The 17,558-nt window shown below is 44.9% G+C and overlaps 1 protein-coding gene across 5 annotated transcripts in view; it reads right to left on the bottom strand.

The window, feature by feature from the left end:
• The window catches only part of eif3c (eukaryotic translation initiation factor 3, subunit C), a 64,547-nt gene that overhangs the window by 36,081 nt on the left and 10,908 nt on the right, over nt 1-17,558 (bottom strand). For all 5 annotated transcript variants that reach the window (XM_059012285.1, XM_059012284.1, XM_059012283.1 and 2 more), the window contains 8 exons: nt 16,149-16,200; nt 15,601-15,716; nt 12,799-12,914; nt 11,756-11,930; nt 11,409-11,512; nt 9,653-9,794; nt 9,432-9,557; nt 6,187-6,280 (listed from right to left, as the gene is read on the bottom strand). In XM_059012285.1, the coding sequence (XP_058868268.1) occupies nt 6,187-6,280; nt 9,432-9,557; nt 9,653-9,794; nt 11,409-11,512; nt 11,756-11,930; nt 12,799-12,914; nt 15,601-15,716; nt 16,149-16,200 (925 nt within the window). The remainder of the gene's footprint in view (nt 1-6,186; nt 6,281-9,431; nt 9,558-9,652; nt 9,795-11,408; nt 11,513-11,755; nt 11,931-12,798; nt 12,915-15,600; nt 15,717-16,148; nt 16,201-17,558) is intronic.

Here is a 17,558-nt window from a genome sequence, read left to right on the forward strand (position 1 = left end):
ACACACAGTCAGAGCAGCAGGGCAGTGCGGAGGTGCTCATCCTAATAGATTCGAACGGGAGGTACCTGGACGAAAGACGGCTTTTCCCTGGCCGAAGTGTCGACAAGATCAAGTGCCCAACAACACAGAGCGCCCTACAAATCCTGTCCAAAAGCAGACAGAGGAGCCCGAAATACATTGTGATCCACACCGGCACCAACAACCTGCGCGCAGACAGAGGAGATGTGGCCAGATCCCTGCGGCAGGTGGCAGAAACAGCAGCCAGAGAATACCCCAGCGCCAAAGTCATTGTGTCCACCCTGCTGCCCCGAGCGGACGTGCCCTTCCACATCATCCACAGCATCAACACAGAGGTGTCCCGGGGCTGCGCCCTGCTAAAAAGCGTGCACCTGGCACACCACCACCACATCAGGCCCCACCACATGTACGACCAGGTGCACCTCAACAGGGAGGGCATGAAGCTTTTTGCTAAATCCCTCAAGGACATCGCCCTGGGCCGAGAGCTCACCAGCACACCCTACACCGAGACCAGGAGCACGCCCAGCCGCCCCCGAGCTCCTAGGATCCCCCAGCCCCCCAGACCACGCCCCCACCACAGAGCTGCCAGTCAGCAGGAGCAGCGCCTGGGACCCCCACGCCCCCCGCATTCCATCCAGCCCCCCAGGCCACGCCCCCACCACAGAGCTGCCAATCAGCAGGAGCGACGCCAGGGACCCCCACGTCACCCGCATTCCCCCCAGCCCCCGCAGCACAGCTATGCTGCAGCCGTGTCCCGTCGGCCAGGAAACCCCGCCAGCACGGAGCTGAACGAGATAAGACATCTCCTAAACCTTATCTGCACTAAGCTAATTAGCTAATGTATCACCTGTATACCACAAAATTAAGGAAAATAACAATAATATAGTATAAATATATAAATCATAACCAAATTTAAATATGAAAATGTAAAACTTTGTCACTTCTTATTTCTTTACTACTATAAACCACAGATTTTTTGTTAACAAAAATTGCATCATTTAAAATAAGTAGCTGGAATATCCAGGGTCTGTGCTCCTCAACCTTTGGAATGAAGAGCACAGACCCAGACTTTGTAAATAGTATAAATAACATGGAGGTAATAATCCTCCATGAAACATGGAGTCGTGCGGACGTGTCCACACACTGTCCCAATGGATACAGGGAACTGATAGTCCCCTCCCTAAAGAACCCCCACATCAAACGTGGCAGGGACTCGGGGGGCATCATTGTGTGGTACAAAGAGGAACTTAAAAACACTGTCTCTCCCATTAAAAGAGGAGAGACACATTTATGGCTCAAAATTGAAAAAAAAATCATCCAATCCCAATCTGACACATTCCTGTGCGCAGTTTACATGCCACCAATTGACTCCCCCTACCACCGAGAGGGGTGCTTCCAAAATTTACAATCAGAAATTAGCCATTTCCAATCCCTGGGCTCTGTGCTGCTGTGTGGAGATCTCAATGCCAGGACCGGCAGAGAGGTCGACTACATCAGCACAGAGGGGAACAGCCATGTGATTGGACAGCAGACCTCTTTGTACCACACACCCATCACCACACAGAGGAATAGTTTTGACAGTGTGGTGAACAAGAGTGGGAAGCAGGTACTGCATATCTGTAAAGGCCTGGGTCTGTACATCATTAACGGCAGGATCAGAGGGGATTCTCAGGGCAGATATACATACAGCTCTGCTCTAGGTAATAGTGTAGTGGACTACGCTATCACAGACATGGACCCAGAATCTATTAATGCATTTATAGTCCGGCAACAAAACCCCCTATCAGACCACTGCCAAACAGTCCTGTATCTAAAAACGAATCCAAAACTAAATAATTCAAACCCGACCCCACCCGCCAAATTATACGGTCTTAAACCAGCCTATAAGTGGACACAAAGCAGTGCTGAGGAATATAAACAAACAATTCATAGTGCAGAAATAGAAAGTATGCTAAACAGCTTTCTAACTAAATTTTTTAAATTAGACAAAAATGGAATCAATTCGGCCATCAAAGAAATCAATTTTATATTCGAAACAACAGCAACAAAATCAAAACTCAAGAAAACAAACAAGAAAAAAACTAATTCTAAAAAGAAATCAAATGAAAAATGGTTTGACATGGAGTGTAAAACAAACAGAAAAGAATTAAGAAAATTGTCAAACCAGAAACACAGAGAGCCAAACAATATTGAACTGAGACTCAGCTACTGCAAGGCTCTGAAACAATACAAACACCTTCTCAATAAGAAAAGAGAAGAACACGTGTCCAAACAATTATCCCAAATTGAAGAATCCATAGAGCAAAATTCCTTTTGGGAACTATGGAACAAATTAAACACATCAAAAACTAGTCACGAATTGGCAATCAAAAATGGTAACATTTGGAAAAATTACTTTGATAAACTTTATCAAGAATTAGACGAAAACGAATTAAATCCAGACCAAAATTCAATATTAAAAAAACTAAACAAATTGGAAACCAAAATCAAGGACAATCAGAACCCACTGGACTTCCCAATAACAGGACCAGAGCTAAAAGAAAAGCTCCAAGCCCTCAAGCCCAGGAAAGCCTGCGGGCCCGACAGCATCATAAACGAGATGCTGAAACACAGCAGCCCCAGGATGCAGGAGGCCCTGCTCAAAGTATTCAACCTCATCCTGGCTGCGGGCTGTTTCCCTGACATCTGGAACCAAGGGCTAATAACACCAATTCATAAAAGTGGAGACAAATTCGACCCCAATAACTACCGAGGCATATGTGTGAGCAGTAATCTGGGGAAGGTGTTCTGCAGTATCATTAATGCCCGGATACTGGCCTTCCTTACCGAACACAATGTCTTGAGTAAGAGTCAGATTGGATTTCTGCCAAATTACCGCACCTCTGACCATGTTTACACCCTACACACCCTAATAAACAAACATGTGCACCAAAAAAATAAAGGAAAAATCTTTGCTTGTTTTATAGATTTTAAAAAAGCATTCGACTCAATTTGGCATCCAGGTCTATTCCTTAGAATTCTTGAGAGCGGTGTAGGGGGTAAAATTTATGACATCATTAAGTCAATGTATACAGAGAATAAGTGTGGTGTGAAAATTGGAAACCAAAGAACAGGGTTTTTCACCCAAGGGCGTGGAGTGAGACAGGGCTGCAGTCTGAGCCCAACACTGTTCAACATCTACATCAACGAGTTGGCTACGGTGCTGGAACAGTCTGCAGCCCCTGGCATCACTCTACACGACAAAGAAATCAAATTCCTGCTCTATGCAGATGACCTGGTCCTGCTGTCACCCACTGAACAGGGGTTGCAGCAGAGCCTGGCACTGCTGGAGCAGTACTGTCAGAAATGGGCACTGACAGTAAACCTGGACAAGACCAGAGTTATGGTATTCCAGAAGAAAGCCAGATCTCAGGGAAACAGGTACCACTTCACCCTGGGAAACAACACCTTGGAGCATAGCACCAGCTACAATTACCTGGGTCTAAAAATCAGTGCGTCTGGGAACTTCAACCTGGCTATAAATGCATTAAGAGATAAAGCGCGCAGGGCTTTTTATGCAATAAAGAATCGGCTATACAAAATTAAACCACCAATAAAAATTTGGCTAAAAATTTTCGACAGCATAATAAAGCCAATCCTTCTGTATGGTAGTGAAGTATGGGGTCCCCTTATGAACCCTGATTATAAAAAATGGGATCAAAGCCCCATAGAGAATTTCCATCTGGAATTCTGTAAACACCTCCTGCAGGTTCACAGGAGTGCAGCCAATAGCGCTTGCAGGGCTGAATTGGGCCGGTTCCCCTTACTCCACTCCATACAGAAACGAGCGCTCAACTACTGGGTCCATCTACAGCAGGCTGATCCGCAGTCCTACCACCACACTGCACTGCGGAGCTGCTCACAGCCCCCACAAGAGAATCCCCTCAGTAGAATGGTACTGAAGCTCAGCCAAATAAGTCAAATTAATACCAGCGAGCTTCAGAACACCACCAACAAAAAACTCCCAGCACAAAAAATGAAACAAATTAATCTAAATCTGGAAAACAATTATAAAGTACACTGGAATAACGAAATTGAATCACACAATAAATTACAATGCTATCTGGCCCTAAAAAAAGAATTTACCCTGGCAGAATATCTGGTCAGGGTCAAAAACACAAAACATAGACAGATCCTGACCAAGTACAGACTCAGTGACCACAGCCTGGCCATCGAAACTGGCCGGCACAAAAAAACCTGGATTGCCAAAGAAAAAAGGCTGTGCGGTCACTGTGATCTGGGAGAGGTAGAGACAGAAATGCACTTCCTGTTGTCCTGCTCAAAATACACAGAGATACGGGAGAGATATATCCCCCAATTCAAAAAACAAATGGCAGAGTTTAACCTCCTCTCCATTTCGAGTAAAATCCCCATCCTTCTAGGAGAGGAGGAGCGAACTGCAAATCTAGCAGCACAGTATGTGTCTGCCTGCCACAACCTGAGGGACAGTGTGTGACACCCTGCATACATGACCATGGGGTTACTGGTGATGAGGAGGGAGGGAGGGAGGGAGGGAGGTAGTTATATCGTTCAAAGGGAAGGGAACAATGGTTTTTTGTGTTTGTTATGTTCTGTAATTGTATTTCCGTTTTATTATTTCTGTTTTGTATTATAAAAGCTTTGGCAATACCTGAGCGCTCTTGTCATGCCAATAAAGCATTTTTGAATTTGAATTTGAATTTGAATTTGAGAGAGAGAGAGAGAGCGCGACAGGGAGGGAGAGGAGAGAGACAGTGTGAACTTCACAGCTTAACACAGAGACAGAGAGACAAAGAGAGAGAAAGAGAGAGAGAGAGAGTGAGAGAGAGAGAGAGAGCGACAGGGAGGGAGAGGAGAGAGACAGTGTGAACTTCACAGCTTAACAGAGACAGAGAGACAGAGAGTGAGAGAGAGAGAGAGAGAGGAGAGAGAGAGAGACAGGGAGGGAGAGGAGAGAGAGTGTAAACTTCACAGCTTAACACAGAGACAGAGAGACAGAGAGAGAGAGAGAGAGAGAGAGAGCGCGCGACAGCGAGGGAGAGGAGAGAGACAGTGTGAACTTCACAGCTTAACACAGAGACAGAGAGAGAGAGAGAGAGAGAGAGAAAGAGTGTGAACTTCACAGCTTAACACAGAGACAGAGAGACAGAGAGAGAGAGAGAGTGAGAGAGTGCGCGACAGGGAGGGAGAGGAGAGAGACAGTGTGAACTTCACAGCTTAACAGAGACAGAGAGAGAGAGAGAGAGAGTGAGAGAGAGAGAGACAGGGAGGGAGAGGAGAGACACAGTGTGAACTTCACAGCTTAACAGAGAGACAGAGAGTGAGAGAGAGAGAGTGAGAGAGAGTGAGAGAGTGAGAGAGCGCGCGCGACAGGGAGGGAGAGGAGAGAGACAGTGTGAACTTCACAGCTTAACAGAGACAGAGAGACAGAGAGAGTGAGAGAGTGAGAGAGAGAGAGACAGGGAGGGAGAGGAGAGACACAGTGTGAACTTCACAGCTTAACACAGAGACAGAGAGAGAGAGAGAGAGAGAGCGCGACAGGGAGGGAGAGGAGAGAGACAGTGTGAACTTCACAGCTTAACACAGAGACAGAGAGAGAGAGAGAGAGAGAGAGAGAGAGAGAGAGAGAGAGCGCACGACAGGGAGAGGAGAGAGACAGTGTGAACTTCACAGCTTAACAGAGACAGAGAGACAGAGAGAGTGAGAGTGAGAGTGAGAGTGAGAGTGAGAGAGAGAGAGAGAGAGAGAGAGAGAGAGAGAGAGAGGGAGAGGAGAGAGAGTGTAAACTTCACAGCTTAACACAGAGACAGAGAGAGAGAGAGAAAGAGTGTGAACTTCACAGCTTAACACAGAGACAGAGAGAGAGAGAGAGTGAGAGAGCGCGCGACAGGGAGGGAGAGGAGAAAGACAGTGTGAACTTCACAGCTTAACACAGAGACAGAGAGACAGAGAGAGAGAGAGAGCTTCACAATCGTTTACAGGTTTTCATCGTGCTCCGGGAGAGAGGTCTTAACTTTATAAGGTTTGCAGAGATGTCAACTTTACATGCTTTGACTTAGAGATGCAAGCCAAGTACTCCGAGCTGTAAACTGTAGTCTCTCTCTCACGCACACACGCACGCACGCACGCACAGGACGGAAGGGACGGTACCTTGGGAGTGGGGGTCGGTGTTCTGCATGATTTTGGAGAACTCTTCGTCCATTCGTTCCACCAGAGTCAGCATACAACCACGCACCCTAAAGGGCTGGAGAAAGAAAGAAAGAAAGAAAGAAAGAAAGAAAGAAAGAAAGAAAGAAAGAAAAAGAAAGAAAGGAGACGGGGAGAGTTGAATCACTTACCCATAGTGGTGCTGAACCTGAGGCTAACGATAGGTTGCGGATGCAGCACTATATGATAGTGATATGTGACTGGGGCACAATGATTTGTGGGCACAGTACACCTGCCACGCGGTTGGTGGAACACACCACAGAGGTAGTATGTGGGAGACTGCAGTGCAGGCTCCACACACGTGGTCTAGCCAAGGCAAGACCGGGGCTGCAGACACGCGGGCGGCCAAGGCCAACGCAACACGCGTGTCCTTTACAAAATATATACAGACGTGCTCAAATTTGTTGGTACCCCTCCACAAAAAACGAAGAATGCACAATTTTCTCTGAAAATACTTGAAACTGACAAAAGTAATTGGCATCTACCATTGTTTATTCCATATTTAATAGAAATCAGACTTTGCTTTTGATTTTTTATTCAACATAATATTGTAAATAATAAAACAAATGAAAATGGCATGGACAAAAATGATGGGACCGCTAACCTAATATTTTGTTGCACAACCTTTCGAGGCAATCACTGCAATCAAACGTTTTCTGTAGCTCTCAATGAGACTTCTGCACCTGTTAACAGGTAGTTTGGCCCACTCTTCCTGAGCAAACTGCTCCAGCTGTCTCAGGGTTGATGGGTGCCTTCTCCAGACTGCAAGTTTCAGCTCTTTCCATAGATGTTCGATAGGATTCAGATCAGGACTCATAGAAGGCCACTTCAGAATAGTCCAATGTTTTGTTCTTATCCATTCTTGGGTGCTTTTAGCTGTGTGTTTTGGGTCATTATCCTGTTGGAGGACCCATGACCTGCGACTGAGACAGAGCTTTCCGACACTGGGCAGTACGTTTCGCTCCAGAATGTCTTGATAGTCTTGAGATTTCATTGTGCCCTGCACAGATTCAAGGCACCCTGTGCCAGGCGCAGCAAAGCAGACCCAAAACATAACCGAGCCTCCTCCATGTTTCACTGTGGGTATGGTGTTCTTTTATTTGAAAGCTTCATTTTTTCGCCTGTGAACATAGAGCTGATGTGACTTGCCAAAAAGCTCCAGTTTTGACTCATCTGTCCAAAGGACATTCTCCCAGAAGGATTGTGGCTTGTCAATATGCATTTTAGCAAATTCCAGTCTGGCTTTTTTATGTTTTTCTGTCAAAAGTGGAGTCCTCCTGGGTCTTCTTCCATGGAGCCCACTTTCGCTCAAAAAGCGACGGATGGTGCGATCAGAAACTGACGTACCTTCACCTTGGAGTTCAGCTTGTATCTCTTTGGCAGTTATTCTTGGTTCTTTTTCTACCATTCGCACTATCCTTCTGTTCAATCTGGGGTTGATTTTCCTCTTGCGGCCGCGCCCAGGGAGGTTGGCTACAGTTCCATGGACCTTAAACTTCTTAATAATATTTACAACTGTTGTCACAGGAACATCAAGCTGCTTGGAGATGGTCTTGTAGCCTTTACCTTTACCATGCTTGTCTATTATTTTCTTTCTGATCTCCTCAGACAACTCTCTCCTTTGCTTTCTCTGGTCCATGTTCAGTGTGGTGCATACAATGATACCAAACAGCACAGTGACTACTTTTCTCCATTTAAATAGGCTGAATGACTGATTACAAGATTGGAGACATGTGTGATACTAATTAAAGAAACTAATTAGTTTGAAATATCACTATAATCCAATTCTTTATTATCTTTTCTAAGGGGTACCAACAAATGTGTCCAGGCCATTTTAGAATATCTTTGTAGAATAAGCAATAATTCTTCTCTTTTCACAGCTTCTTTGCTTTATTCTATGACATACCAAAGGCATGCAAGTATACATGATAAAATAGCTTTTAATTTCATCACTTTTCAGGAGGAATGAAGCATTATTTCAATGAGCTGTAAAGGTACCAACAAATTTGAGCACGTCTGTATATACACAATATATACAATTTTATTTACAAAAAACCCCAAAACACAACACTAATAATTATAAAATAATTATTAACGCAGGAAAGACGGAGACCACGAGACACACGCGATGCCGAAGCAAAGCGTGAAGGAAATATATAAGTGTAAAACAATTTATATAATCCTTAATAACAAAATAATAATCACTCCGAAGAGTATAACTGAAATAAACTCAGAGAAGGGGCAATAACCAGCTTCTCAAGCCTAAGCTTAGCGAGTACAATCAGCTACGAGCTCTAATACCTACCGCTACCAATGCTGAAGACAAAAGAGGAAGAGAGTCCTATCGGCAGCTTTGCTATAAAGCTCAGCCAATCCCTACTGCCTGACGGCAATATCACATACTTGATGGTTATTTTCGACTTGAAAGGGAACTAACAATTTGCAGGACTGTATGGCTGTACACAAGAACTCTATAGCTGTATAGAGGTCTATAGGAAAGAGATCTCAACACTGCAGAGCTGAATAGGAGGTCTAGAGGAAAGAGAACTCCACTCAGCACTGCAGAGCTGTATAGAGGTCTATAGGAAAGAGAACTCAACACTGCAGAGCTGTATAGATGTCTACAGGAAAGAGAGCTCCCCTCTCAACACTGCAGAGCTGTATAGAGGTCTATAGGAAAGAGATCTCAACACTGCAGAGCTGTATAGAGGTCTATAGGAAAGAGAGCTCCCCTCAACACTGCAGAGCTGTATAGATGTCTACAGGAAAGAGATCTCAACACTGCAGAGCTGAATAGAGGTCTATAGGAAAGAGAACTCAACACTGCAGAGCTGTATAGAGGACTATAGGAAAGAGATCTCCACTCTCAACACTGCAGAGCTGTATAGAGGTCTATAGGAAAGAGAACTCCACTCTCAACACTGCAGAGCTGTATAGAGGTCTACAGGAAAGAGAACTCAACACTGCAGAGCTGAATAGAGGTCTATAGGAAAGAGAACTCAACCCTGCAGAGCTGTATAGATGTCTACAGGAAAGAGATCTCAACACTGCAGAGCTGAATAGAGGTCTATAGGAAAGAGATCTCCACTGATGACTAGATCACCAGATTCTCGCTGTCCTCTGCGATGTTTTCTCTGATGAAGATGTTCTTCCACAATGCAGAGCTGTATAGAGGTCTACAGGGTTACCTGGTCTGAGATGACCAGATTCTCGCTGTCCTCCGCGATGTTTTCTCCGATGAAGATGTTCTGATTCTCAAACAGGATGTCAAGCAGCTCATCGATGCAGTCCAGGCACGTCTTCCACATATCAGCCTGAGAGACACACACATTTGTGATTATGATTGATTGATTGATTGATTGATTGATCGATTCCCTCCTTGGCTCTCCGAGGTCAGGCTCGCTCTTACCTTCATGAAAGCAGCCAGGTTGGGGTTGTAGTCGTACAGGGAGGCGATGATGTTGAACTTTATCTTCACCAGGATCCCCTGCCCCAGGTTATTCTCAGAGGAGATCGTGGCCAAAGCACGGAGCATCTCAATCTGAGCAGCCCTGAGAACAAAAAAAAATAAAAATAAAAGCATTTTCAATTTTCAATTTTCGGGCAGCAGTGTGGAGTAGCGGTTAGGGCTCTGGACTCTTGACCGGAGGGTCGTGGGTTCAATCCCAGGTGGGGGACACTGCTGCTGTGCCCTTGAGCAAGGTACTTTACCTAGATTGCGCCAGTAAAAACCCAGCTGTATAAATAGTGTAAAAAATAATGTAATTGTATGTAAAAATAAATGTGATATCTTGTAACAATTGTAAGTTGCCCTGGATAAGGGCGTCTGATAAGAAATTAATAATAACAATAATAATGATAATAATAATAATAATAATAATTCTGATCTTCATTTATTCCGTTTGCCACATGCATTACTGCTTCGTGGAGGGAAAATAAGACTCCTGTTGCAGTTTGTATCTTAGTAATATGTATCTTAGTAATATAATTTGCACTTGCTGTAAAATATAAAGTATTTAAATATTGATTCCACAGTGTAACCCTGTAACACCTGCAAGTAGCCTTGGATAAATATAAAAGTATTTAAATATTGATTCCACAGTGTAACCCTGTAACACCTGCAAGTAGCCTTGGATAAATATAAAGTATTTAAATATTGATTCCGCAGTGTAACCCTGTAACACCTGCAAGCAGCCTTGGGTAAAGGCATCTGCCAAGTAAATAAAACAGCAGTTTGATCTACTCCTGCAATAGCAGTCTTACTCCAATCCCTGCAATAATCATGCTGGTTATCACAGGGATGGGAATCAGACTCCTGTTGCACAGCAGTGTGATCCATTCCTGGTTTTACTATGAGTTTAACAATAAGACACACCTGAGCTTGTTACCTATCAGGGGTGCAAATCATTTTGATAACTGGTGCTAAACTGTTAGTTTAGCACCAAGTTTAGCACCAGAGAGCCTACTTATGCCATTGAATTTACACTGAAAACACTGAGAAAGACTTCTAGTGGAAACGTTTGCCATTGAATTTACACTGAGGACACTGAGAAAGACTTCTAGTGGAAACGTTTGCCATTGAATTCACACTGAAGACGCTGAGAAAGACTTCTAGTGGAAACGTTTGCCGTTGAATTTACACTGAAGACGCTGAGAAAGACTTCTAGTGGAAACGTTTGCCGTTGAATTTACACTGAAGACGCTGAGAAAGACTTCTAGTGGAAACGTTTGCCATTGAATTTACACTGAGGACACTGAGAAAGACTTCTAGTGGAAACGTTTGCCGTTGAATTTACACTGAAGACGCTGAGAAAGACTTCTAGTGGAAACGTTTACCGTTGAATTCACACTGAAGACGCTGAGAAAGACTTCTAGTGGAAATGTTTGTCATTGAATTTACACTAAAGACCCTGCGAAAGACTTCTAGTGGAAACGTTTGCCATTGAATTTACACTGAAGACGCTGAGAAAGACTTCTAGTGGAAACGTTTGCCATTGAATTTACACTGAAGACGCTGAGAAAGACTTCTAGTGGAAACGTTTGCCATTGAATTCACACTGAAGACACAGAGAAAGACTTCTAGTGGAAACGTTTGTCATTGAATTTACACTAAAGACCCTGAGAAAGACTTCTAGTGGAAACGTGTGTCATTAAATTGAGTTTACCTGTCTGTTCCCTTCTTTCCTCTGGCCTGCAGGATCTCATGTAGTTTCTTCAACACTACAGCGTTGTTGATTTCTGTGCCCTTAGCAAACATCTTGGGCTTCTCCTAGAGAGAGAGAGAGAGACAAGGAGTAGCTCAATGGTGGGGGTCATTTCCCCCCCCCCCCCACCAATTCCCTTTTAAATCAATTCCAAGTCCAAGTCCTTTAAGGAGTTGAAAACAAACAAAAAAAAAACAAGATAATTTTCACCCGCTCTCAGTATACAGATCTGCCTTTCTCTCACTGAATGCATGATTTATTTCCCTCTCCTTCATCCTCTCTCTCTCTCTCCCCCTCTCCTTCCTTACCTTGGACATGGGCACTCCTCCCTTCACCTTCTCCCACTCCCCCTCGCCCTCCTGCTCCGCCCCCTCCTCCTCCTCCTCCTCCTCCTCCACTCTCTTCATCTTCCTGTCCTGCTTCTTCTTGGCCTTGTCCTCCTTCTTCACGATCGCGTTCTGCGCCTCATCGCTGGGGGTCCGTCTGGGACAGAGAGAGAGACACGGGGGACAGGGTCAACAGAGAGGAGACAGATGGGGTGGGGTATAGGATACACACAACCGTCACTCTCTCTCTAAGAAGTCGGGTGCCATGAAGATACCCCTACACACACACACACACGCAAACAGATGGACAGACTGACACACAAAGACTCTCTATCGCTCTCTCTACGCAGTGATCTGATTCAAGCATTCAAAATCCTAAAAGGTACAGACAATGTCGACCCAGGGGACTTTTTTGACCTGAAAAAAGAAACAAGGACTAGGGGTCACAAATGGAGATTAGATAAAGGGGCATTCAGAACAGAAAATAGGAGGCACTTTTTTACACAGAGAATTGCGAGGGTCTGGAACCAACTCCCCAGTAATGTTGTTGAAGCTGACACCCTGGGATCCTTCAAGAAGCTGCTTGATGAGATTCTGGGATCAATAAGCTACTAACAACCAAACGAGGAAGATGGGCTGAATGGCCTCCTCTCGTTTGTAAACTTTCTTATGTTCTTATGAAACGGGAGGCCATTGAGATATTCTCCACACACACACACAGAGACAGACAGACAGACGCACAGACACACAAACACACTCTCGCTCAAGAAACGGGAGGCCATTGAGATTCTCTACACACACAGACAGACAGACGCGCACACACACGCACACACACACACGCTCTCTCGCTTGCTCTCTCAAGAAACGGAAGGTCATTGAGATATTCTCCACACAAGCACACACACACACTCTCTCGCTCAAGAAACAGAAGGTCACCGAGATATTCTCCACATACACACACACAGAGACAGACGTACACACACACGCGCACACACAGACAGACGCACACACACTCTCTCGCTCACATCTTCAGGAAGCGGGATGCTATGGAGATGTTCTTTCCGTCCTCATCGCCGCTCTCTGAGTCATCGCTGTCCTCGTCAGGGCCCCAGTCTTCATCAGAGGAGTCATCTTCATCATCCTGAGAGAGAGAGTGAGAGAGAGAGGAGAGAGGGGGGGTAAGAGAGAGAGAGAGAGAGAGAGAGTGAGAAAGAGGGGGAGAGAGAGGAGAGGGGAGAGAGAAAGAGAGGGGGAGAGAAAGAGAGAGGAGAGAAAGAGGGGGGAGAGAGAGAGGGGAGAGAGAAAGAGAGAGCGAGAGAAAAAGCAAGCCATTAAAACACAGGGCTCCCTCCTCCATCTCATTATTCAGTAAAGTGACAGAGTTATCACTATTATTATTACTATACATTTATTTTGCAGATGCCTTTATCCCAGGAGACTCACACAGGTGTCACAGGGCAGCACAGGGTTACAATGCAAGCTTCATATTTAAATACAGTGTAGTTTACAGTCAGTGCAAATAATAACACTACTAGAATACAATATGAACCAGGAGGCAACAAGTTAGGATCACAGCGAGTTAGATCTACAGTGACAGATTAGCAGTGCAATAGTGCAAGGATAGCGCATCAGCTGAGGATCCAGTAACGTGGTGCTGAGGTCAGGAGAGTCCAGTGCAGAGCAGGAGGGGCGGAGCAAGAGATCTACAAGTCAAGTGTATATCATTTACTTGTAAGTGGAAAACATAAAAAGCCTTGAATGCGAATTAGATTAGCCAACACTGCACCCTTACTGCTATATAAAACCATGTCAAGCTCCTGTCCTCGAGGAACGCGGGGTCTCTGGGTTTTCATTCCAACTTGAGCTCTCAATTCACTTAATTGATCTGACGTTCAAGAGGACTTGATTCAAGGTACACTACTTATAAAACAGTGCTGTTCCGACTATTAGGGCAGCAGTGTGGAGTAGTGGTTAGGGCTCTGGACTCTTGACCGGAGGGTTGTGGGTTAAATCCCAGGTGGGGGGGACGCTGCTGCTGTACCCTTGAGCAAGGTACTTTACCTAGATTGCTCCAATAAAAAACCCAACTGTATAAATGGGTAATTGTATGTAAAAATAATGTGTAAAAAATAATGTGATTATTTTGTAACAATTGTAAGTCTCCCTGGATAAGGGCGTCTACTAAGAAATAAATAATAATAATAATAATAATAATAATAATAATAATAATACCAGGACGGTAACACTGAGAGGGGCTTTAGGGTCTAAAGGACGGAGACCAAAAATCACAGGAACTTATTTAGAGCTAATAAAAAAGGGGTAACTGTAAATCGAATGTATTTGACTTCTGATTATATTAGACCATTGATTCGGTCTCATGTGTTTTAATATACAGACACCGGATTCTGCCGAGTCAACACTGGGGGCGGGGGGGGGGGGGAAATCATGTGGAGATAGTTGGGAGAGAACTGAAAATGGAGGGTTACGAATCGAAAGGACTAAAATCTAGTTTGGGGTATAAATTAGACTCGGAAGGAAAGATCGCTGGAAAAGAAAGGGTGTCCCGTTTCATTTGCAAGCAATGTTTTTCGCACAAGGGAAGTTTTCAGTATCGTTTGCATTGCTCATCCTATCACTACAAAGTGTGTATCAGCAAATTAATAAACAGAACGCTGTAGAGGGCGACTGATTTTTATGTAGCCCTTGCATCCCTGTGAATACATATAACAGGATTTTAAAAGGAAGTTTGGTTTCCCAACCCTCCCAGTTTTATTTCACAGAACGCATAAATGTAAATAAATTTTGGATATGCGTTTTTTTTTTTTTTTTTTAGATTCTATAAATTTTTGTATAGGTTTTACTGTGCAGGACGGCCGCCATAAGATCGTTACCTTCATTAACCCTTTGCAGTCCATTTATTCAGTGCGTGTCAGGTGCGTCAGGTCCAATTTATTTTCACACGCGCAGTTAATTTTAGACGCGCTGTTTAAAAGTATTTTTTTTCACAGTCAAACGGGTTTAAATGGCCCTGCATATCAACAAAGCACTCACTAGGCATCTCCAGCCCCACCCCACCCTTTCGTTCACTATAGCTTTCACCTATGTAAGAAATAAATTATAATAATAATAATAGTCGTACATACCGATCGATCATCTCCTGATCACTCGTTTTATCACCAAACTCCTCAATAATGCGATCCAAGTCATTTTATTACTATAACATCTCAAAAAAGCTCTGCAAATGTCTGTGATAGTCTCTGTGCGCTGATGCAGTCACAGCCAGCTTGTTTCCTTATGACCGCCCATATGGGATGCCAGGGGCAGGTATGACTAATCATGAGATACACCTTTTTTTATTTATTTATTTTTCTTGTCTCAGCTCCTGTCGCTCCCACTCGGCCATTGAATGGTTATCTCAGCGTTTTCCGGAGAAAAAACGACTAGAAACCAGTTTGTTGCGTTTTTTTGATGATGTCGGACAGGGTCCAACAATGGACCGGATAGGAATAATTGCAATGTCGGACCAGGTCCGACAATGGACCACAAAGGGTTAAAAAATAATTAATTTACCGGTTAATCAACTAATACCCATAAATGAACCAATCAAATTTTAAGTGACAGCCCTACTTATAAAAAAAAAAAAATCTTGAGGCCTGGGGAGAAGTGTTAAATTAGTCCAATTAATCAAATAATTAGACCAATTAGGTAACAGAGCTCGGGGTGTAACGAAAGCCAGGAGACACCCTGTGTTAAACATGGAGGCCAACGCTTCACTGACGGACACCCGGTCCGATCGCTCCCACACACAGCGGCGCTCCGGACCTCACCTCTCCCTTCAGGAACTTCTTGGGGTCGGGAGGAGCCTCGGCGCTCTTTTTCAGGAACGCGCTGGCGGACATGACGACATCACCGTCCTCCTTCTCCCCTGCACTGTCAGCAGAGTCTGGGACCAGAGAGAGAAAGACAGAGAGAGAGAGAGAGAGAGAGAGAGAGAGAGAGAGGAATCAATCCCAGGTGGGGGACACTGCTGCTGTACCCTTGAGCAAGGTACTTTACCTAGATTGCTCCAGTAAAAACCCAACTGTATAAATGGGGAATTGTATGTAAAAATAATGTGATTACTTGTAACAATTGTAAGTCGCCCTGGATAAGGGCGTCTGCTAAGAAATAATAATAATAATAATAATAATAATAATAATAATAATAATAATAATACTACATACATACATACATACATACATACATACATACATACATAAGCAAGCAGGCTGGAGTGGGTGAAACTGCTATGCAATAGGAGTCTAATTTCCATCCCTGGGTAATAATAATAATAATAATAATAATAATAATAATAATAATAATAATAATTTCTCACCATCAGAAGCGTCACCTTTTTCTTCCTCCTCATCAGCAGATTGCTCAGGGTTCTGAAAATAACATTTAATAAATACATACGTTTAGATGTATTTTACAACATTTTGTGTGTGTGATCTCAGTCTCATAGTCCTGGCTCTGTGTGTGTGTGTGTGTGTGTGTGTGTGTGTGTGTGTGTGTGTGTGTGATCTCAGTCTCATAGTCCTGGCTGTGTGTGTGTGTGTGTGTGTGTGTGTGATCTCAGTCTCATAGTCCTGGCTCTGTGTGTGTGTGTGTGTGTGTGTGATCTCAGTCTCATAGTCCTGGCTCTGTGTGTGTGTGTGTGTGTGTGTGTGTGTGTGTGTGATCTCAGTCTCATAGTCCTGGCTGTGTGTGTGTGTGTGTGTGTGTGTGTGTGATCTCAGTCTCATAGTCCTGGCTCTGTGTGTGTGTGTGTGTGTGTGTGTGTGATCTCAGTCTCATAGTCCTGGCTCTGTGTGTGTGTGTGTGTGTGTGTGTGTGTGTGATCTCAGTCTCATAGTCCTGGCTCTGTGTGTGTGTGTGTGTGTGTGTGTGTGTGTGATCTCAGTCTCATAGTCCTGGCTCTGTGTGTGTGTGTGTGTGTGTGTGATCTCAGTCTCATAGTCCTGGCTCTGTGTGTGTGTGTGTGTGATCTCAGTCTCATAGTCCTTGCTCTGTGTGTGTGTGTGTGTGTGTGTGTGTGTGTGTGCGATCTCAGTCTCGTAGTCCCGGTTGTGTGTGTGTGTGTGTGTGGGGTGGGTGTGGGTGTGTGTGTGTGGGTGTGGTTGTGGGGGTGTGTGTGTGTGTGTGTGGGTGTGTGTGTGTGGGGTGGGTGTGTGTGGGTGTGTACACACCTCTCTGTAGCGTGTGATCTCAGTCTCGTAGTCCCGGTTGTGTGTGTGTGTGTGTGTGTGGGTGTGGGGGGGTGTGTGCGTGTGGGTGTGTGTGTGTGTGGGTGTGTGTGTGTGGGGTGTGGGTGTGTGTGGGTGTGTGTGTGGGTGTACACACCTCTCTGTAGCGTGTGATCTCAGTCTCGTAGTCCCGGTTGTGTGTGTGTGTGGGGTGGGTGGGTGTGTGTGGGTGTGGGTGGGTGTGGGTGGGTGTGTGTGTGTGGGGTGGGTGTGTGTGTGTGGGGTGGGTGTGTGTGTGGGGGTGGGTGTGTACACACCTCTCTGTACCGTGCGATCTCAGTCTCGTAGTCCCGGTTGTGTGTGTGTGTGGGGTGGGTGGGTGTGTGTGGGTGTGGGGGGGTGTGTGTGGGTGTGTGTGTGGGGGGGGTGGGTGTGTGGGGGTGTGTGGGTGTGGGGGGGTGGGTGTGTACACACCTCTCTGTAGCGTGTGATCTCAGTCTCGTAGTCCCGGTTGTGTGTGTGTGTGTGGGGTGGGTGGGTGGGTGTGTGTGGGTGTGGGG

Source organism: Acipenser ruthenus, chromosome 44, assembly GCF_902713425.1.
Source record: "Acipenser ruthenus chromosome 44, fAciRut3.2 maternal haplotype, whole genome shotgun sequence".
In the NCBI taxonomy this organism is placed as follows: domain Eukaryota; kingdom Metazoa; phylum Chordata; class Actinopteri; order Acipenseriformes; family Acipenseridae; genus Acipenser; species Acipenser ruthenus.